Source organism: Coturnix japonica, chromosome 2, assembly GCF_054131305.1.
Source record: "Coturnix japonica strain WE chromosome 2, WE-NBRP24, whole genome shotgun sequence".
NCBI classification, from domain to species: Eukaryota; Metazoa; Chordata; class Aves; order Galliformes; family Phasianidae; genus Coturnix; species Coturnix japonica.
In genome coordinates, this window is record NC_140664.1 from 6446992 (window position 1) to 6469142 (window position 22151).

The following is a 22151-nucleotide window of genomic DNA, read 5'->3' on the forward strand; positions in this document are numbered from 1 at the left end:
AGATGTGGCATCTCCTGCTTTCCTAAGAAGGAACTGAGGTACCTAATGTGTTAATCTTGCAGAAAGCTGACGGGAATTAAGTACAGAGCAGCAATCTCTGGAGTATCCAGAGATTGGATATATAATGTGATTAATGCAGGATTAATTACATTAGATTAATTAATCTAAACCCTGCATCCCGGATCTCAGTGTGTCAGGCTCTCCTATGGTAACCCGGACCCCCAACCCGCCATAGAAGAGCCAGAAACCAACACGGCTGTGGAGGGGGGAGGAGAGTGAGCTGCGCATGCGCCGGCCGCCGGCCGCCATTGAGCTGCTGGGCGCTCTGCGTGACGTCGCTAAGGAAGAAGGCGCCGTGTCGGAGGCGGCAGATTCGCCATAATCCGCCGCTTGGCCAATCTCATCCCTATTTATATTTTTATAAGGAGGAGCGGCACGGCACACATGAATCCCAGCCTGCTGGCGAGAAAGTGTTCTTTTTGATTTTTTTTTTTTAATTATTATTATTTTTTTGTGACAAGACCGCCGCGCTTCGCTTGCAGCCAGCTCTTTGGCTGCCCCCCCCAGCCGCGGTTATGGAGGCTGCGGCTGCAGGTGAGCGGCAACGAGCCGGGGAGAGGGCGGAGGAACGAGCGGAGTTTATTGGTGCTGAGGATGGGGAGAAGTAGTTCCGGACACAGTATGGAGGCAGCGCCATCCGCCACACGTAGTTCCTCAGCACGGCGGGGGCGGGAGGAGGGCGGGGAGGCGGCTTTACGGTGCTGGGCCTGCGCGGCCTGCAGGGGCGTGAGAATGCCGGCCGTGTTTCTTGTGCGAAGTGGTGATGTTGCAATGATTTAACTATTCCTCTGTGCTGAAATTTGGCTCTTGGTTGTCGGCAGAGAAGAGACCTGGGGGTCCTGATGGACGAAAGACTCAACATGAGCCAGCAGTGCGCTCTGGCAGCCCGGAAAGCAAATGGGATCCTGGGCTCCATCAGGAGAGGGGTGGTCATCGGGGATAGGGAGGTGATTGTCCCTCTCTACTCTGCTCTTGTGAGGCCCCATCTGGAGTACTGTGTCCAGGTGTGGAGCCCTCAGTACAAAAAAGACATGGAGATTTTGGAAAGGGTTGAGAGGAGGGCCACAAAGATGATCAGGGGGCTGGAGCACCTCCCCTATGAGGACAGGCTGAGGGAGTTGGGTTTGTTCAGCCTGGAGAAGAGAAGGTTGCGGGGTGACCTCATTGCAGCCTTTCAGTACCTGAAGGGAACTTACTCCCAGGAGGGGAGTAAACTCTTTGAAAGGGCTGACAATAGCAGGACACGGGGAAATGGTTTTAAGTTAAAAGAGGGAAGATTTAGGTTGGATGTTAGGGGGAAGTTCTTCACTAGGAGAGTGGTTAGGCCCTGGAACAGGCTGCGCAGGGAGGTTGTGGATGCCCCGTCCTTGGAGGTGTTCAAGGCCAGGTTGGATGGGGCCCTGGGCAACCTGATCTAGTAAATGTGTATGTTTGGTGGCCCTTCTAGGCAGGGGGGTTGGAACTACATGATCCTTGAGGTCCCTTCCAACCCGGGTCATTCTGTGATTCTGTGATTCATTGAGATTATTCCCAGACTTCATTCAGTGAGGTGCTGTCACAAGTCCATGGGGCTGGATGGGATCCACTCAGGAGCTGATTGCTGAGCTGCTTTCCACCGTCTGACAGTGTTCCCGGTCAACCAGAGAGGGCTCAGAGGACTGGAGACTTGGGAATGTGACACCCGTCTACAGGAAGGGTCGTAAGGATGATGTGGGGAACTACAGACCTGTCAACCTGGCCTCAGTGCCAGACGGGTTAGGGAACAGATCATCTCGACTGTGATAATGCAGCTGGTGTGGCTCAGCCAGTGGATCAGGCCCAGCCAGCACAAGTTCGGGATAGACAGGTTCTGCTTGACCAACCCGATCTCCTTTTATGACCGGGTGACCTGCCTAGAATGAAGGAGAGGCTATAGGTGTAATCTGCCTGTGCCTTAGTAAAGCCTTTGACTATGTTTCCCATTGTATTCTCCTGGAGAAGCTGTCAGCCCATGGCTTGGACAGGTACACTGGTGACCTGGCATGTATGGTGTTCCTCAGTGGTCAATATTGAACCCATCCTGTTTAATATCTTTCTTGATGATCTGGACAAGGGGATTGAGTGCACCCTTGTTAAGTTTGCAGATGAAGTCAAGTTAAGGAGGAAGTGTCAATCTGCTTGAGGAAAGAAAGGACCTGGATAAGCTGGATTGATGAACTGAGGCCAGCAATGTGAGCTTTAACAAGACCAAGTTGGGTACTTTGTGTTGGTCACAACAGCCCCATGCATCACTACAGACTTGGGGCAGAGTGGCTGAACAGCTGCACAGAGGTGAAGTATCTGAGGGTGTTAGTTGCCAGCTGGCTGAACAAAGCCTGAAGTGTGCCAAGGTGCACAAGGCATCCTGACCTGTATCAGAAATAGCACAGCCAGCAGGAGCAGGGAGGTGATTGTCCCTCTGTACTCAGTACTGGTGAGGCCACACCTTAAGTACTGTGTCCAGTTTGGGGCCCCTCGCTGCAATGAAGACATTGAGGCCCTGAAGCATCTTTGGAGAAGGGCAGGAAGCTGTGAAGGGTGTGAAGCACAAGTCTGGTGAGGAGTGTCTGAGGGAAGGGGAGTTGCTTAGTCTGGAGAAGAAGATTCCCAGACCTCATCGTTCTCTATGGTTCCCTAAAAGGAAGTTGTGGTGAGATGGAAGTTGGCCTCTTTTCCCAGGTAACAACCAACAGGGCAAGAAATGATGGCCTCCATTTGCACTAGGGAAGGTTCAGGTTGGGTATTCGGACTGATTTCTCCTTTGAAAGAGTGGTTATTCATTGGAACAGGGTTCCTAGGGAGGTGATGGGGTCACCATTCCTGGAGATGTTCAAGAAACATGGAGATATGACACTGGGGGACATGATTTAGTGGGTGTAGTGGTGATGGGTTGATGGTTGGACTTGATCTTAAGGGATTTTCCAACCTTAGAGATTCCATCAAGTGTGCTCCAGAAATCAGATTGCAGCCAGAGCCTCCCATATGATTTTGTTATGTCTAGTGATACGGCTTAATGTATGATGGTGTCTGAGTGGGTCTTTGTGGTAACCGCTGTAATGTTGCGTTTATCCACATGAGGGCGATCTTACAACATTGAAAAGGCAAAGTCTTGTGCTCGTAGGTATCTCTGCTTATTTTAATGAAGGAGAAGCTTTGTTGTTATTTCTTTTGATAAGCTGATTATTCCCAATGCAGTAAAGTAAATTTCCTTATTTTGTCCGGCTTTTCTTTTAAAACCATTTATAGGGAAAGCTTTTTTGTTGGCCTGAACTAGTTATTCGAACAGCCCTTTTAATCCAGTTCCGAAGTTTGTGTATTCTATGCAACATCAAAGTATGCAGGCAGTATCTTTTGAATAACTTCTACGAGTGCTTCTGTAAAGCTACATAAATCTGGTGTGAGTAAGAGGAAAAAAGAGGCTGCTGTCTGTCTTTCTTAGTTAAGCACCAACATTCTTAAGCACCAGTTAGTTAAGCAGCAGAGGTCGGCTTTCTTTTGCTCTGTAAACCCTCTGCCTTTGGTACTTGGAGAGTGGAAGGATGCGCTTCAGACAGAGGAGGGAGGTAAATGCCTTGTGCTTGTGGCTTCATCACAAGGCTTCATCACAGGTTCTGCTTTCTGGTGATGAGCTCCAAAGCACGTCCATGCAATGTGGAATACTTAGTGCTGGTGAATGTTCAAAGGTCCTGTCTTCTGTTGGTGAAAGAATAAAGTATTTGAATGCTGTTGCAACAGGGTTGTGTTAAGGGCTGTGTTTGTGTTGCGTCCTATCAGTATCTGCCTTGAGCATGATGCTTTTAAATAATCTTCATGCTGCTTTCAAGGATTTAACTTTTTAGAACGCTTTTTGTTGCCTGCTTTTCTTTTGTTAATGATGCTTTTAATCTTTATGTAGTCCACATTGCTAAACACAAACATTTTCATCACTTGTTTGAAGGATTTTTTGAGTAGTACTTGAGTCCTTATTGCAGAGTAAGTCTCAAGTAGGGTCCCATTGAATGTGGTCCTGTTTTTCTTCTGATAATGTCAAGAACTGTTCCCTGATTATTACTCTGTGCTGGGTGAAGTAGCCATTCCGAACACTTAATATTGTCATTCTGGTGTTCTGACCTGGCATTTAACCAGTTTGCATAAGGGTAATTGAAGCCTAAGATGTGTTGTTGTTTGTGTCTCTGTGACATCTCCTTCAGTGTGTCAGTCGTTCTTGTGCTCAGGCTGTTGCTAACGCATCCTAATGCTCCTCTGTGTACAGGGTGAGCATTTTGGTCCTCAGAGATCCTGCTAGTTTTGGCCAAGTCTGTTAATCGGATTTGGCCCTAAGCTTCCCCTACCAGGAAGCGCAGCCTCACAAACAGCGCATCCTGCTTTGCTTCCCCTCTGCTTTATATTTTGCATTATCCCACCGGTGTTTTTCAGAGTCTTGTTTGGATGCCTGTCAGTCAACAGCCTCGTTTATGGCTCCGCATTCTGGTTCTGGCCCCTTATTAGGCTTGTTGAGTTATTGTAGTAGCATGCAAGTTATTTTTTTAAGGCAGCTACAAAGAAATGAGAAACAAAAAGAGCGGTTTGTTTCAGCTCTGTGCTCTTTGTCGTCTCCCATTGTTTCTGTCTCACTCTTTGTTTCAAAATCGTCTTCATGATTTATCACTTCAGGCCGAGTCACCTTGATCCACGCAGTGTGTCACACTTGCCACCTACCCTTAACATCTTCAGTTCCAAACCTTTTCCGTGACCCCTTAATGTTTTGATTGAGCCCGTTGGAACCCTTCACTTCTCGGTGTTTTATCCTCCACTTGTCATGTTCCCTGAGGCACAGATGGAGCTATCAGCTCAGCTCACAGCACTGCTGTCACATCGCTGTGTTCAAAGTGGTTAATAGCACCGACTTACATTGTGCTTTTTTTTTACTCACTTTTTGTTTTCTCTGTCATAATATAGTTGCATAGTATCATTTTTAGACGAAGCTTGTTTCTTATCTATCTTCTTATCTAGAAACTCCCAACACGCTCACTGTAATTTACTTTATCACAGAATCACAGAATCAATTGTAGGGGTTGGAAGGGACCTCTAGAGATCATCGAGTCCAACCCCCCTGCCAAAGCAGGCTCCCTACACCACGTCACACAGGTAGGCGTCCAGGCGGGTCTTGAATATCTCCAGAGAAGGAGACTCCACCACCTCCCTGGGCAGCCAGTTCCAGTGCTCCGTCACCCTCACTGTAAAGAAGTTCTTCCACACATTCGTGTGGAACTTCCTATGCTGTACTTTCATCCCATTACCCCTAGTCCTATCCCCATGCACTACTGAAAAGAGACCAGCTTCACCACTATATATATAGCTATACTATAACTCTCTGTAGCTCTGGCAAACTCAACAGAAGTGTTTAACCCAGGAAAGCAAACTTGAAGTCATCCCGGCATCGCGTGCTGGTGAATGAGAAAAGAGCAGTTGCAGACATGAGTTCACATTCAGGTGAAGTGAAGATTTTAGTAGAACTAAAATAGTTCTACTCTCTCAACCTGCTGCTTCTGCTGCGGTTATTTTGTTAGTTTTGAACACAGGTGCTGCTGGGCTGTGAGCTGTTTGCAGAGGGAGTTATTGCTGCTGCTCTGGTGTTGGCAAGTGGTGGGAGATTGATAAATGTATTTCTGATGCTATGGTGCTTTTGGCTTTAGATACGGTGTATTTCACCCTGTGCTTTTTGATGAGTCAAAACACAGAAACAGCAGAAAACAGGGATGGATGGATTGATTTTTTCTTTTCAGCTCTACCAAATGAAGAGAAATAAAATTATTGTATACCAACACCTTTATTAAAATGATAACTGAAATGGTAAAAGACGAAGGAAGAGGTCTAGAGAATAAACGTGTGGCTAAATACAGCTTTTTTGAGGCTAAAATGTATGTAATCAAAACAGGTTCATGTAGAGATTCTTTTATCGGATAGAAAAATGCAGCTGACATTTAAGGCCAGGCTGGATGTGGCTCTGGGCAGCCTGGTGTGGTGGCTGGCAACCCTGCATATAGCAGGGGGTTGAACCTGGATGATCACTGTGGTCCTTTTCAACCCAGGCCATTCTATAATTCTATGATTGTACTGAGGTATGTTCGTGTGGGACCGTGGGATTTGATTTTCCTTGATCCACAAGTATAGCTGCTTTTATAGGTCTGGGCTTGGAAATTGTAGAGTAGCACACCTCAAGGAAGTTAAACTTGCTGAAGAGGTTTAGAATTAATGTTGTTGTTGGAATATTCCAAGCAACTCTGCAGACTGGAGGCTTCCTCTTGCCTGCCTGCTGGTCCCAGGATGGTGGACACTGCTAATGCTTTCCCATTTGTAGGTTCAGCCAGGAACAAAACTGAGAACATATCACACACACCAACATGGGAGGCTCCACAGTCAAGGCGCTGTTTCCAGCAGTGTTTATGTAGAGGGTTTGCGTGTAATGTAAGTAAGGAGCTGAGTCTTTCTCTTGTTTAGCGGATAGAGATTTAATTAGTGAAAGCACACACATTCTGTTCTCCCCTCTGTGCTGCTCCTGGGATACATACCAGTCCCATCCCAGTGTCTGGAGCCGACAAGCCTCGGCACTCTATAGTGGCCGGCACCAGGCTTGGTATATTCGGCCTTAGTCTGATTGCAGGCACTGAACCAGATCTGTTTTTGCTGGTCCTCTAGTAGCTGGCACTTGAATATGAGGACAGACAGTGGGATTACCCTGAAAGATTATTGTGAAAGGATTTACTGAGAAATAGGACAGACTACACAGTCCGTGCTGTGCATAGAACTGTAGATCCATTTGGGTTGGAATGAATGAAAAGTCATTTGATCCAACTCCCCTGCACTGAACAGGGACACCAACAGCTAGAACAAGTTGCTCAGAGCCCCATCCAGCCTGATCTTGAGTGTTTCCAGGAATGGGGCCCCCACCACATCTCTGGGCAACGTGTTCCTGTGCCTCACTACACTTACTGTAAAATATTTGTTCCTTATATTCAGACTAAAGAAGCATTTTTTGAGAAGAAAAAAAGGTGTCTTGTGATGTCATTGGGTTATAATGCTGGAAATAACTTGGAGTTGGACTAGATAACCTTTAAAGGTCCATTCAAACAATTGTATGATTCTTTGATCCTAAAAATAAAGGTGTGCTTTTGTACTTAACATGAAGCAGAGTACTTGAGTCTTCTGCCTGGATTCCATGACAGTGTTTTGTAGCTGCACGGTGTAATATCCCATTGAAGCCTGTGTTTGAGAATTCTGACCTGTACAAATGTCATGAGAACTGGGTGCTCTGTTTGCCTTTATGATTGTTAGCTGAGAATGAGTGCTGATGGATTCAAACCAGGGGAGAAGCAAAGTTCTTTTAGCTGCAAGGAAAAAAAGTCTGGGTATTAAAGTGTAAGTTAAGGTGAGTAGTTGAAGCTTGGAAGTGCATAGTGAGGAGCAGTGAGGGAGGAGAGGCTGATAGGCTGGAAGGTGCTGGAGAGAGAAAGGGATTTATTTAAATCATAGAATCATAGAATGGCTCTTGGGATGGAAGGGACCTCAGGTATCAACAAGAACTCTGAGATCATCCAGCCCAACTTACCGCCAACATTTCTCATTAAGCCATGTTCCTTAGTACAACATCTGCGTGTTTCTTGATCACCTCCAGGGATGTTGGCTAAACCATCTCCCTTTGCAGGCCGTTCCGCTGCCTGAATACTCCTTTGGACAAGTTGTTTTTCCTGATATCCATCCTGAACCTTCTCTGGAACAACTTGAGAGCATTCCCTCTTGTCGTAACTGAAAGGACGTGATGCTCCCTGGCTGTGCAGTAGCACCTATTTAATACAGACAGCACTTAAAAACTTCTGTGATCACCTTTAAAGTTTTTAAGTGCTGTCTGTATTAAATAGCTGCTGAAAAGTTTCGGATACATTAGAATGATTTATGACATACAAACACAGATGGATAATCTCTCTTGTGTTTACTTCCTTCGTGTTTCTCATGAAAACACTTATTTAAAAGCAAAACCAAACACAGCTCCCAGCTTGTCCTTAGTGCTATAGGGATGTTTGTGACTTGTTACAACAAACTCTTAGTTTTTGACTCATGGATCAAAAGTATACATAACAATATTAAGTGTTTTCCATAAATAACTCTACTTTCAGTAATGTTTCCAATATAAGCGGTCCCTCCTCCGGATTCAAAGAGAAACAGAACAGATGCTTTTATGCACATGCACAGTATAAAGAACTGTTTTTGTCTAATTAAGAAGTACCCTGAGATCCTTGGAATAATGGAGGAAAAAAAATTGAAATGGTTTCATTTATGTTTTAGCTTAATTTGCTGCTCCTTAATTCAAAGAAAATGTAACTGTTACCTTTTATTTCAGTGTACGTGGATTTAATATGAGCAAACTGGAGGTAACGAATTAACACAAAGCAAGCTTAGTAGATGGAATGCTGCAGATTGGTTTTGGCTGAAACCCATGTTTGTTTACCTGCATACTTGATTAATATTTCTTTCATTATCCGCATATTTAATTGATATCTAATTAATTGCTCTGTTGATTTCCCACATAATTAATTATCCACTACTTAATCATTGATTCCCTGCATAGTTAATTGACTTTTTGCTTATTTGATTTTTTACACTTAATTGACTGTAATTCATTACTCCATTGCTATATCACCTAATTAACAACCGGTTAATTGGTTATTATTTAGTTATTTTAATCTAATTGTTTGGGCCCATAATCAGCACAGCTCATCCTCTACTCTCTGTCCTCTTTTTCCAGTCATTCTGCATAAAAGCATTTCTTCCTCTCTTTTGCTTCAGTCTCATTTCTAAGAACAGAGAACAGAACTGATTCAAAGGATCATTTCCATTGTAAACTTAGTACAATCAAAATAAGAAAGTGTGTGTGCTCGAGACAGCAGAATGCCTGAGAAGGAGCCCTGCAGTGCTCATAAGACCGTAGCGAGTATAATATATATTTTATATTGCTGAATGTGTGTATAGGATACAGTATATTTTGTACAACAGGAGTAGTTTGTTGGCTGTTTTTCAAAGCTATGTTAAGAAATGAAAGCGTATCACATCTTTTAGTTTTGGGGTATTTGTATTATTTCATTTGAAAACATTGACCAATATGCATTTTAATGACATTCTTCATTTACTGCTGCTTCCTAAGTTTTCAGTGTTTTGTCTCGTGTTATTTTGGAGAACTAAAGGGAACTTTTCATAGAGCTTGTATGTCAAAGTATATGAAATCTTGATAGTTCTCTTGGTGTCAAATGTAATTAATGCTGCCCCTGGTTGCAATGTAATGTTTTGCTTTGAGTGTAAAACTGTTTTTACACTCAAATATGTATCACCATTTGTGTTTTCCAGTACTTAAATAGGTGATTAGAGATCAGGTTTGTGCCTAGGTAAGTTCTAAGGTTGAATACAATTGAAAAGTAAAGGAAAGAACAGTGAGGTCCTTGACCTTTAATTAGACATAGAGCTGAGCTTCTCTGTATTGCAGAGCTACTTTGCAAAGGATAAGATGTTTTGGGTTTGTACCAATGGATTATGCATCAGATCTGAACAACGACTTCATGTCTTAAACAATTTTCTGTTTATCAAATGTTTGAAAAAATATGAAATTGTGGCATTGTGTAAGGTTGGAAGTGGGGAAGAAAATGACTTCATCCAACCTGTTTGCATTCAGAGTTGCAGAACATCTTGGGTTGGAAGGGACCTCACACATCACCTTGCTGCAAGCTACTCACCAGATCAGGTTGCTCAGGGGACCATCCAATTGAGCCTTAAACACCTCCAGGGATGAAGCACGTTTCTTAGATTTTAGTCAGGAGAAGTTTTTTGGCCTGTGAGAGTCTGGGTAGAAGTTGTACCATTTCTTAAGATTGTTTTGTGATTTATTATGAATGCCTTCATTTGATGGCGTAACATTTCCACTGGTTTGTTAGCTGTGTTAAAAGAATCAAAACCTTCGTAACTACTGGTAATAGGAATAAGTGACTAAATTTGGAAATATTAACCTATATATATATTTTTTTATTTACTTTTCAGGGATCAGTTCCATCTTCATGTGTAAGCTCTGTAACTTATTTTCACCACATCAATCAGAACTATTGTCTCACGTCTCTGCGAAGCACACAGAAGAAGGGACTAATGTGGACGACATCATTATTCCACTTCAGCCTCTAACAGCAGCAACAGACATAAGCAGAAATGGAGAAGGTACTTTGATAGATTGAGTAAAATGTAATTTTCAAACAGTCATTTAGGCTTTTTTTTAATGAAACATGTGGTCTGGTGGTTCTTCTTTGTATGTAGAACAATTTACATAGTTTGTTTCTGCAGCGGTTACCGCATGCTGCCAACATGAATTTCGTTTAGTGCAGATTAGATCTGAGGATGGACGTGGATAAACGCAGTGTGTGACAGGGGATGATTACAGTGCTCCATTAATTTGAAATGTCAAGTGCAGCAAAGTCTGCTTCCTAAAGCTTTGATTTGAGGAAAGCAGCGGAAAGAGTGTAAGTGACAGTCAGTTCAGTTTTCTTAGGCAAGCAGCCAGAGCACCATGGGCTAGGAAAGGGAAGGGGGTGTAATGCTTTGAGTTACAAGACTTACTGCTTTCGGAATTTCAGATAATATTAATAGTTTGTTCTGAGAAGGCAGTGGGATGATACATAATTTGTTACTGTGCTTTGATATTAGTACTAGTAAATAAAAAAGTCATGTATCACAGTATCACAGTATCACAGTCTCGTGCAGTTTGGAAGGGACCTTAGAGATCATCAGAGTCCAACCCCTGGGATTTGAGCCCTGTGTAGCAGAGCGGCACTTCTACCACTTGCGCCATGTAGGCAAAGTTTGATGCTATCTACAATTAAAGAAGTCAGATTCATGACTATTTTTAACTGATGATCATTTCAGTCCCCTGTAATATTAGCAGTGGGTTCAATGTGATTCAGGCTTTATCTGTTTTATTGAACAATGGATTCATATTGTTGGCAATGCTCTTATCTTAGTACAACTACCGAGATTTCCCAAGTCCTTTATAATTATGATTGCTGATTATAAGGAAAAAAATAACCCACTCTAATATCACAGAATCACAGAATTATCAAGGTTGGAAAAGACCTAGAAGATCATCTAGTCCAACCATTACCAATACTTCCAAGCTAAATCATATTCCTCAACACAACATCCAAACGTTTCTTGAACACTCCCATGGTCGGTGACTCCACCACCTCCCTGGGCAGTGCATTCCAATGCCTGACTACCCTTTCCGAGAAGTAATACTTCTTAATGTCCAGCCTGAATCTCCCTGGCGCAGCTTAAAAACCATTCCATTCCATATTCTTGAATGAATATTTTTATCATTAACTTTTGTGTGTGACATTTCTTCCTTTGCTTACCTGCAGTAGTTCGTAGTTACTTTGATGTCATGAATGTAATAAGTTATTTCTAGTAACTGGTCACATAGTGTTCAGCTGTTACCTCCTCGGATGGATGGTGAGGAAAAGTTTGCATCAAATTTCAAAATCCTCTTCTCATTTTATTTCAATTATACAGAATGAGTATCTCAGGTATGCAGAATCCATCTTCCTTTCTGCATTTTTGTAGTTTCCTGTTGCCACTTCACTGAGCTGTATCTCTGAGCACAGCGATAATGGTACTCTGCAACACATTCTTATTCCTACGAGTAGAAAGGCCCTTCTGTAAACTTCTTCTTGTATATGCAGGAACTATCAGCACTTTTGTTGTTGTATGCTGTAAGGCAAGCATCACACATTCATTGGGATTGTATGTAATTACCATAAGGATCTGAGTGAGCAGAAATCAGCCCTATGCATCTTTTAAGAGCATAGCTTTGTAAATCTAATTATGTAAAATAAATTTTTCATGTATAAAATTGTTTGGGGGGAAACAAATCCTAGCGTAGGAGCTAGCAGGGCTTATCAAAAGAGCTTTAAACTAGCTATCACAGAGCAAGGGGACAAAACAGGGTTCATGAGAGATGAGCCTAGGGGTGCAATGCTTCAGCTGGGGGTGAGGCAGATGACTTGGCTGAAGTGCATCAACACTAATGCATGCACTGTGGGTGACAAGCAGGAGGAACTGGAAGCGATTGTGCATCAGGCTAACGATGAGCTAGTTGCTATTACTTAAACATGGTGGGACCACTCCCATGACTTGAGTGCTGTGATGGATGGCTACAAGCTCTTCAGAAGGGATAGATGAGGAAGGGAGGGTGGTGGTGTAGCCCTTTATATTAAAGACAGTTTTGATGTTGAAGAGCTTGGGGTTGGGAATGATAAAGTCGTGTGTCTGTGGGTTAGGATCAACACCCACAGGGGTCAGTACTAGGTCCCATCTTGTTTAATATCTTAATTGATGACCTAGATGAGGAGATTGAGAGTACCCTCAGTAAGTTTGAAGATTACACCAAGTTGGGAGGTGGTGTCAATCTGCCTTAGATAGGGAGACCCTTCGGAGGGATCTGGATAGGCTGGATTGCTGGGCTGAGGTGAATGGGATGAGGTTCAACAAGGCCAAATGCCGGGTCCTGCACTGTGGCCACAATAGCCCCATACAGTGCTATAGGCTTGGGGTTGAATGGCTGGGTAACTGTGAAGAGGAAAGGGACCTGGGGGTATTAGTCAATGCTCAGCTGAACATGAGCCAACAATGTGCCCAGGTGGCCAAGAAGGCCAACGGCATCCTGGCCTGTGTAAGTAATAGAGTGACCAGGAGCAGAGACTTAATCATCTCCCTGTACTCAGCACTGGTGAGGCCACATCATGAGTATTGTGTTCAGTTTTCAGCTCCTCACTACGAGAAAGACACTGAGGCCCTAGAATGTGTCCAGAGAAGGGCAACGAAAACTGGTGAGGGGTCTGGAGCACAAGTCTTATGAGGAGCGGCTCAGGGAGCTGGGATTGTTTAGTCTGGAGGAGACCTCATTGCACTCTACAACTTCCTGAAGGGAGGCTGTGATGAGGAGGGTTTGCCCTCTTCTCCCAGGCAACAAACAGGAACCAAGGAAGTAGCCACAAGTTGTACCAGAGGAGGTTTAGATTAGACATAAGGAACAACTTTTTCTCTGTCAGAGAGAGAGCTGTCAGGCACTGGAATGGCTGCCCAGGGAGGTGGTGGAGTCACTGTCCCTGGCAGTATTCAAGAGGCATCTGGATGAGGAGCTACGAGATATGGTTTAGTGGCTTGTGATAGCAATGGTGATAGGAGGATGGTTGGACTAGATGATCTTGTAGGTCCATTCCTACCATGTGATTCTGATTCTATGAAGATACCATTTTCCTTGTTCTTGGTCAATACTTTGCATCATCTGATGTGATCATGTGGTGCTGCCTTTGTCAACTTATTTGGTCTAATTCTTTAATATCTCCTTTTAATAAGAGTATCAAAATGAATTTTTCACTCACAAAGAAAAGATACTAAAATATTCCTATAATATAAACAAATAATCTTTCTCATTGCACAAATCGGTTGGAGAAGAGAGTAGTGTATTCTGAAGTCCTGTTCTTCATTGTTCTGTTTAAACAATTAGGAAGCTTCGTAGCAGAATGTAGGAGTTTGAAAATTTCCCCTTCTGTTATAAAATCTGGAGCACATACAGGTTTTAGTATACTTTTTTTTTTTTTTTTTTTCCTCTGTGGAGCCTTCTGTAATTTTTAGTGATTCAGTATTGTCACTAAAGTGAGAAGTGAATTATGAATGACAATATGGAGCAGTTTCCTTTTAGTTGCCTGATAGATGAACATATTTTTGTCTTTTGCAAACATTTTCTCTTCCATGTAGAGTTAATAATATATATTTACTTTGGAATTGGTATAGATGAGTGAATGTTGAGTTGTTAACGGAGCTCTGTTCTGCCTGAATACTAAATCAATGATTTTATAAGTACTGTGAAAAAGTAAAATGCTGGTAATACATGTTTATTACTCTGAAGTTATTTTATTGGTAATACACTCTGCTGAATTTTAGTTAGTCGCACTACTTTGCCATAATTAGGTCATGATATATTTGCACTTGATTTGTCCTAACTGCTTCGATCAGGTGATGTTAGAGTTGTGAAAACTTGGGACCAGACAAATGCTGCTGTAGTGAAGATTATGGATAGCTCACAATTTGTTCTGCTCTGGAGTATAGCAACTTCATCTAGGAAATGACAGATATCTACTGCTTTACAGTAATCACTCATATTCTACTTTTCTGTAGGATTTCTGTTCATAACTTTCCATAACGATCTCAATTTTCTTTCAAAGAGCTCTTTGCCTTTTCACTTTTACTTAATCAGGTTGGTAATGGTTTGAGGAGCAGCATGGATGATCCTAAGTTCATCTATTTGTAATATTATTCCCTGACGCATTGTTATTATAGGCTGTATCTGCATTATGGGATACGTGTTTTCTGCAGCACTGTTTTCAGGTCTTATGAGATTATGAGAACTGGAAGAAATTATTGTCTGAGTATGAAAATTCTCCACAAGAGGTGTAACTCCTTAAGGTCATGTGAAAATGATCAGCCTTATCCTGACTTGAGGACTGGCTGCAGCTGGAGCATCTGTTGAGGCTGAAGGGCTAAGAGCTGTTCCTGGGTGCCGGGATGTGTGATCACTGTTACATTTGCATGAAGTTGTGGATTTTCATCCATATATGCACGTTTTTGTACATTCTGAACATTTCTGAGGTAGCTGATTATTAAACTGATGTTGAGAAGTATATGTGAATAATTACCCTGCAGGAACAGCATACAAGTAGATTTATATAGTTTATTTCCATGTCCTGTTTCTGAAATGCCTTATTTAGTGCCATTGAGTACATAATTATTTATATTATCCAATACCAGTTAACATAAAGTTTGATTTCAGAGAATCTGTGCTGGGTGTAAAAATACCTAGAAACAGCTAAGAAGTCAATCATGGAGTGAGATTCCACTTACAAAATCTTTTAAATAGATTTTAAACTTAAGCTTCTCACTAGGCTTTCTTGAAATAAGTGCTTTAATACATTCTTTTAGCAAGGTGTGACCATTCTCTTTGTTTTGCTTATTTGCCAGCAGGACAGTGACAATGTAGTGTTCAATTATTATGCCTAGTTCATCTTAGGTGATTAGTACAATGCAGTGTGAAAGGATAGCTGGTGGCAAACAGCTGGACATTATGGTCATGTGTATCATTAGAAGTTGTATTCTGGCATTGTTAACTTAAAGGAGCTTGAGGAACATTTAGTTCTGCAAGGAGGAAAGAACACGAGCAAGTGCTGGTGATTCTATCAGTTGTCCACTACCCATCCTGTTCCAGTGTATGCTGCTACCTAGCACTTACCACCAGGCCTTTTAAAATGTCTGATAGCAGTTGGCTATTCTTCTATTGGTAATTGGTAAACTCATTTACAAACAGGTGTAAATTTACGTATTCTTTATTTTGGTTGCCACACCATTAGAAACTACAAGTTTGTAGTCCACAGGAAGGGATCTACCACCAGCCTTCTAAAGGAGTTCTCACATGGGTGTACACATGGGTGTATAACCCGGAGGTTATATTCACTACTTACAACCTGGGATTTAATTACTCATAGTAAATTAAGCAGTATCTGCATTCCTTATATTATACCTGACACGTGGGCAATTTGACCTTTTTGCAGGTTGACATTGAAATGTTGTTGTTTTTTTTAATTGCAGGTTAATTTCTCTAGCTAAAGGCAGCAGATACTGTTTTATGTGGTTGGCAGATGTCAAAATAACATGAGTGGTGACAAAGAGAAGTACTGAAATCACCTTTCTCTATTTGGTGGTAATTGACACTTTCCGAAGTGCAGTAGCAGAGAAATTCAGAGCGCTGCTTCATGAATAGTTGCTAAAGGTGGTGTGAGAAAAGTGGGTTGTTTTTGTGTTTGTTTTTTTTTTTTTTTAATTTATAATGGAGCTTTTAGTTTTCTTATGACGTATTTAAGTAGATGGATACTCAGACACCACTGTAATAAGGCAGAATGCTTTCTTGTTCACTTGATATCAATTACATGATTATCTCAATACTGTGGTCTCTTTGTGTGGGTTTTTGTTTGTCTGTAATACTTAAAGGAAATGATGAACAGATTTAGAAATGATGCTGCTATCACCTCCTGTTCTCTTGCATCATCTTCCCTTTGGATTCCTTGAGGTCATTTATTTTTCCATACGTTTTAAGTCAAGCAATTTAGCAGGAGCTTTTGGCATATCTGTGTGAAAATCATTATGTTTTAAAATTATTATTCTTTTACAATTTTGGGGACTTTTATATTGTCAGTCTCAGCTCACTGGATAGAAAATAGGCTATTGGCTCATAAATGTTTGGTAAAAAGCTTTAGACTAATTCTTAGTGTTCACTATTGTGGTGAAAGATCCTGGAATGAAAGCACTGTAAATTTTTCATGAAGAGGAGAATTTATGAGTTATACTGCCAGTCTGTTTCAGCTTGAGTAATCTCAAGACCTTTTCACGTTTGGAATTGCAGCACTTTAATTACTGGGCATTCCTCTTTCTGTGAAGCCAGTAAAACATATCCATACTTTTCCCATCTGTGCCTTGCAGAGAGAGGGAGAGAGCAGCCATAAGTTTCTGAGAGGAGTAATTTTATTTCTATTTTTTGCACGAGTCTCATATTTTAGAAATGTGTGGTAAAAATGCTTACAGGGACCTCTTTGCTTTTGTCACTTGTACAAGAGATTTCCTTTTTTCCCTTCTTCTTCTTAGAGCATTAAACACAAGGTTGCTGGCAAAACTTGCTAGTTCTTTGTTTTTCTCCATGATATTACAAAGATGATGGCAGACAGGGACTTCATACATGTTCTATTTCACTTAACACTTTAGCACACTTAGCATTCTTATGCATTGATACTGTAGTTGTTGGTACAACAACTATTTGTAGCGACTGTATCAAAGTCTTTTGCCTTTTAATTTTCAAAGCTGAATGTCACTGCACATTACTGAAGGCTCTGAAATGGGAACCAAAGCGCTTTCAGGCCTTAGGTGATCTGAAGTGCATTCTGGAGAGCACTTTCTATATTCATTCAGTATAAAAGAGTGTATGTATCTTATATTTGATAAAATGAAAGCTAAAAGTCTGGCAGAAGCTTGGCTCCCTCCTGTTCCTCTATATACCATCAGACAAACCCTGCTAGATGCACACTAGTTTTTCTTTCACAGAACTATGCAGAAATAGATCTGATATTTCACCAGATGCCTGCTCAGAAGCAAATACACGCTTGAAAAAGCTAGCGTGCTTTGCTCTTGATGAACTGAGTTTCTTGCAGAAGAGCAGATACAAAGTAATTAAAATACATACAGTAACAGTCAGATATTTCCTCAAACAGCCAGCATAGAGTACAAGAAGATCTGGAGATTAACAAGAAAGATAAAGAGTGACTCTCTTAATTGTATAAACAATTACACCAGAGTAACTGATAGCTAGGATGAAGTCTCTGAAAAGTACCTGGACACTGTCTGGAAAATCCTCCTCTCTTAGTATCAGCTTTCATTAATTAGAAGTTTCACGCTGGTCTGTCCCTCTTTATGTCTGTGAGAGCCTGAGAGCAGAGTTGCTTTTGAAGTAACTATGAAGGAGTGATCAGAGCAGTCCAAAGCGAGAGATAGGAGCATGAAACTGGAGGGTGTTAATAAGGAATAGTGGGAATTACAGGCTCACAGAATCACAGAGTGGTTGGAGCTGTGAAGGATCTTAAAGACCATCTTGTTCCACCTCCTTGCCATGGGCCAGGACGTCTTCCATTATGTCAGGGTGTTCAAAACCCCATCCAACCTGGCCTTGAGTTAGAATGTAATTGGCTCATGTTATTAAAAGAAAAATGAAGTTCTGGTTTTGAAAGATAAAGTTCTTTTCTCTGAATGCATCTCAAATGCTTAAGCAATTTATTTGAGAGTGTTTTAAATTAAAAGGAAATATTTTTAATGGAGTGTCAGAGCACGGTAGAGCAATTCTGTAAAATATGTGTGCTGATACAATTATTCAATAATCTAAATGCTTGCAGTGTGATTTCTATAATATTGTAGTACTCTGATACCTGTCAATCTCAGTAATGTTATTGCTTTGTGGCTAGCAGAAATGCCAAGAAATGTCATTGCTTAAAAGTAAATTTGTGTGAAACTAACCTTTTTTTTGTTTCATTTTGTATTTTTTTTTTTTTAAGCTTTAAGTGTAGAGTCTCTGAACCTTCATTTAATATTGTTCTTTTTCAAAGCTATTAGCCAGTTACTAGAGTAACCCTATGAGACTGCACATTGTTTTTAACTCTTCCTTCTCATATTTTTTCCTAGAGCTTCTTTCAGTGAAGAAGAAAAGGGGCAGGCCAAAAGGATCTACTAAGAAGTTATGTGTGGATGAAGATGTTGCAGAACATAATTCTGTTCTGAATGAAGAAGCTCAGCCCGGGTCAGAAGAAGCACCAGAAGTGGCTGAAGTCTCACCAGGCAGCTTGGAGTGTAGGAAATGCAATAGGAAGTTCTCTAACATGCGTCAGCTGAGGAAACATATCTGTATTATTGTTTTGAATGAAGCAGAAGAAGGAGATGGAGGTAAGAAAATATCCAATGAAAAGATACAAAACTTTTCAATCTTATAACCTTGATTATTAATGCTCCTAGTCATTAATGCTGATTTTCAATTGAAGGGAATGGACTGTTTCTTGTCATGTAAAAAGCATGTTGAAACAAAACTGAGAATGAAGTTAGACATTTCTTTTTTTTTTCTTTCTTCAAAAGTACCAACGGCTTATTATATTAGTAGTCTTCGATTCACTAAAATACTTATTTTGCACAATAAACTGTTTTGCACAGAGGATTGCGGTTTTCTAGTGAGAACTGATATAGCAACACAGGTGGGTATCATGCATAGGTAAAAGGGTGTGATTCCATAGAAATGTTTCTGTCACTTCACTTGGGAAACCTGAATTCTGTTCTGTTCTTGTGGTATACAACAAGAATGCCTTTCAGGACAGTTTGCTATACTGTATAAATGGTAATGCAAAGCTCTTCTATTTTACAAAAAATTCTGTATCATAGAATCATAGAATGGCTTAGGTTGGAGGGGACCATAACAATCATCTGGTTCCAACCTGCCATGGACGGGGTTGCCATACACTGTATGGGGCTGCCCAGCACCCCATCCAGCCTGGCCTTGGCACTCAAGGGATGGGATGGGGTATCCACAACTTACTTCTCTGGGCAACGTGTTTCAGCACCTCATCATCCTTTGAGTTAAAAATTTCTTCCTAACATCTAAACAAAATCTCCCCTCATGTAGTTTAAAGCCATTTCTCCTTATCTTTTCACTGTCAGACCATGTTGTCTTCTGCTTTTAAGCTCACATCAAGTACTGGAAGGCCACAGTGAGGTGTCCTCAGAGCCTTCTCTTCTCCAAGCTAAACAATCTCAACTACTTCAACCTTTCTTCATAGGGGAGGTGCTCCAGCCCTCTGATTCTCTTTGTGGCTCTCTTCTGGACTTACTTCAACAGCTCCATATCCTTCCTGTACTGAGCACCCTATACATGTGTGCAGTACTTCAGATGGGGACTTAGAAGGGCAGAGTAGAGGGGGACAATCACTTCCCTCTCCTTGCTGACTACTCCTCTTTTGATGCTATCCAGGATACAGTTGATCTTCCAGTCTGCAAGGGCACACTGCTGGCTCATGTTCAGCTTTTTGTCCATCAGGATCGATGGGTCTTTTCCATAGGGCTGTTCTGAGTGAGTTCCTCTCCCAGTCTGTACTCATTTCTGGGATTGTTTCCACCTAAGTGCAACACCTTACACTTGGCCATGTTAAACCTTGTGAACCCACTTTTTGAGTTTTTCAAGATCCCTCTGGATGGCATCCCTTCCTTCTGTTATATCAACTGCACTTCAGCTTGGTGTCTTCAAGAAACTTGCTGAGAGTACAGTTGATCTCAGTGTGTATGTTTTTGATAGTGATTTTTAAGTGTGCCAGGTCCAAGAAAGACTTTTGGGGGATACCACTTGTGACTGGCTTCCATCTGGACATAGGGCTGTTGACAACAACCCTCTGGCTGTGACCTTACAGCAATTCAGCCTTGATTTTTTTTCTTCAGCTGCATTGCTTAACATGCATTGCATATTGCTGTGTTTGTTGATCCTACATACAGCCAGTATCTGCTATTGCTTTTTTTTCCCCCCCGCCCATTTTTCTATTACTGTTTTGTGTCCACTCTACCGTTATAATGCATGGTGAGCATGACCGCATTTTGCTTCCAGTGAATTGTATTTTTCAACTCCTGTGGCTATGACTAATTTAATTAAAATGGGCTTGGAATATATTGACAGCACAGAAACTCTTACCTGTGTGTTTGTTTTGTTTTGGGTTTTTTTCTGTCATCATAGGTAGGATTTTTATAATACATGTAGAGACATGCATTCCAGCAGTCTTGTCTCTGAGAACGTGAGTGTCTGCGCCCTTTGCTGTTTGTATGTGCTGGGTACAGCGTTAGTATTTGCATCATTTTGTCAATGTTGCCTTTTCTGAATGCCCTTTTAAAATAAAAGAGTATCAGCTCAAATTAACTGCGCTAGATCTGTTAGCTCATTAGAGCTGCTAAATCTTATCTGGATCTGTTTTGCTACAAAACACATTGGCAGGTTTTTCAAAGTTAATTGCTTAGTCTTTTCTTTTAAAAAAGAAAACAGCCTCAATTTTTTGTGAATTGAATGTTTTTTATTTACTTTCTGGCAAAAGCAAACTTGTCAAGGAAAAATATGTCATTCTTGAACAGCAAATAGTGAGGGCTTTTAGTTGTTTGTGTCTAGTGCAGATGAAATGCCTCCAGCCCAAAGTTTCATACTTTGATGGCAAACCATGAAGGTATTGAGCCTTTCTTCACAGGGGAGATACTCCAGGCCCTTCACCATCTTTGAGGCCCTCCACTGGACTGTTTCCAAGAGATCCCTGTCTTTTTTGTACTGGGGAGCCCAGAACTGGACACAATATTCCAGAGGCCTTACCAGGGCAGAGTAGAGGGGCAGGATCACCTCCCTCGACTTGCTGGTCATGCTCTTTTTAATGCACCCCAGAATGCCATTGGCCTTTTTGGCCACGAGACACACTGCTGGCTCATGTTTGCTTTCAGATTATTCTTTTCTATTTAGGAGCCTTAAGTAACAGACTAGATAATATGGAAATTGCATATGTATCTGGTCAGTTATATCATTCTTCCCAGCAACTCTGCTGTCACTGTTTTGAGATGAAGAAGTGGAAGTACAGGCAGTGTTCAAAAGTATCTTTGATTTAGGCAGTGGCAGAAAAATATTTATTTTGTGTGTTTTTGGTTTTTTTTTTTTCGTTTGTTTGTTTAAGAAATATTACAGTTACTTGAGTCAACGTGGTTGATGTCAACAATTTCTAGAGTAAACTATCAGTGAGACAAAAACTTCTCAAAGTTTCACATTTTAGTGCATGTGAGAAAAGCAGTACTGAAACTTCTGGCTCAATGACATTTCTCTATTGCTGATGTTCATGGAGCTGGATGGGGAATTTTGTTGAGGCTCTTTGAACTGTCCAGTTAAAATACCCTTTCTTTTTTTCTGGCGCAGTGGTAAGAATAGATGGTCAAAAATAGTAAAGACCTCTGACAGCAAGTTCTGTATTCTTTATCTTCTTGCCTAACGCATATGGGTTCCTCCCCCAACCTTTTTCTCCAGTTAAGCTTTTGCCTTTCTGACTTCCAATTGCTTTTGTTTCTCCACTGCTTCTAGGTGTTTTTTTCTACTGTTTCCATCTATCGTGTTTTTCATTTCTTGCAGAGTTTATCAGTATATGGATATCTGATATCTGGATATATTATTAATAATAAATTAAGTTTTCACCTTGTACTGGATTTGGCTGGATGGAGTTAGTTTTCTTCATAGCAACTCATAATGTGCTGCACTTTTAATATATGACCAAAATAATGCTGTTGACATACTAGTCTTTTAGCTAGTGCTAAAATATACTAAACTTAAATATTGAGATGCCATATATTGATATTCTGTGTGATATTCT

The 22151-nt window shown here is 41.3% G+C and overlaps 1 protein-coding gene across 11 annotated transcripts in view; it reads left to right on the top strand.

The window, feature by feature from the left end:
* The first annotated feature begins 340 nt into the window (after window positions 1-340).
* ZFAT (zinc finger and AT-hook domain containing) overlaps window positions 341-22151 on the top strand; it is an 80896-nt gene continuing 59085 nt past the window's right edge. For 9 of the 11 annotated variants that reach the window (XR_014942394.1, XR_014942393.1, XR_014942396.1 and 6 more), the window contains exons 1-3: window positions 341-594; window positions 10141-10311; window positions 18418-18675. Coding sequence is in view for 6 of the 11 variants with exons in the window: in XM_015856355.3 (XP_015711841.1) it covers window positions 576-594; window positions 10141-10311; window positions 18418-18675 (448 nt within the window). In the remaining 5 variants the exon portion in view is untranslated. Of the gene's footprint in view, window positions 595-10140; window positions 10312-15947; window positions 15982-18417; window positions 18676-22151 lie in introns of those variants that run through there. The other 2 variants (XM_085536930.1, XM_085536929.1) reach the window with 2 other exon arrangements.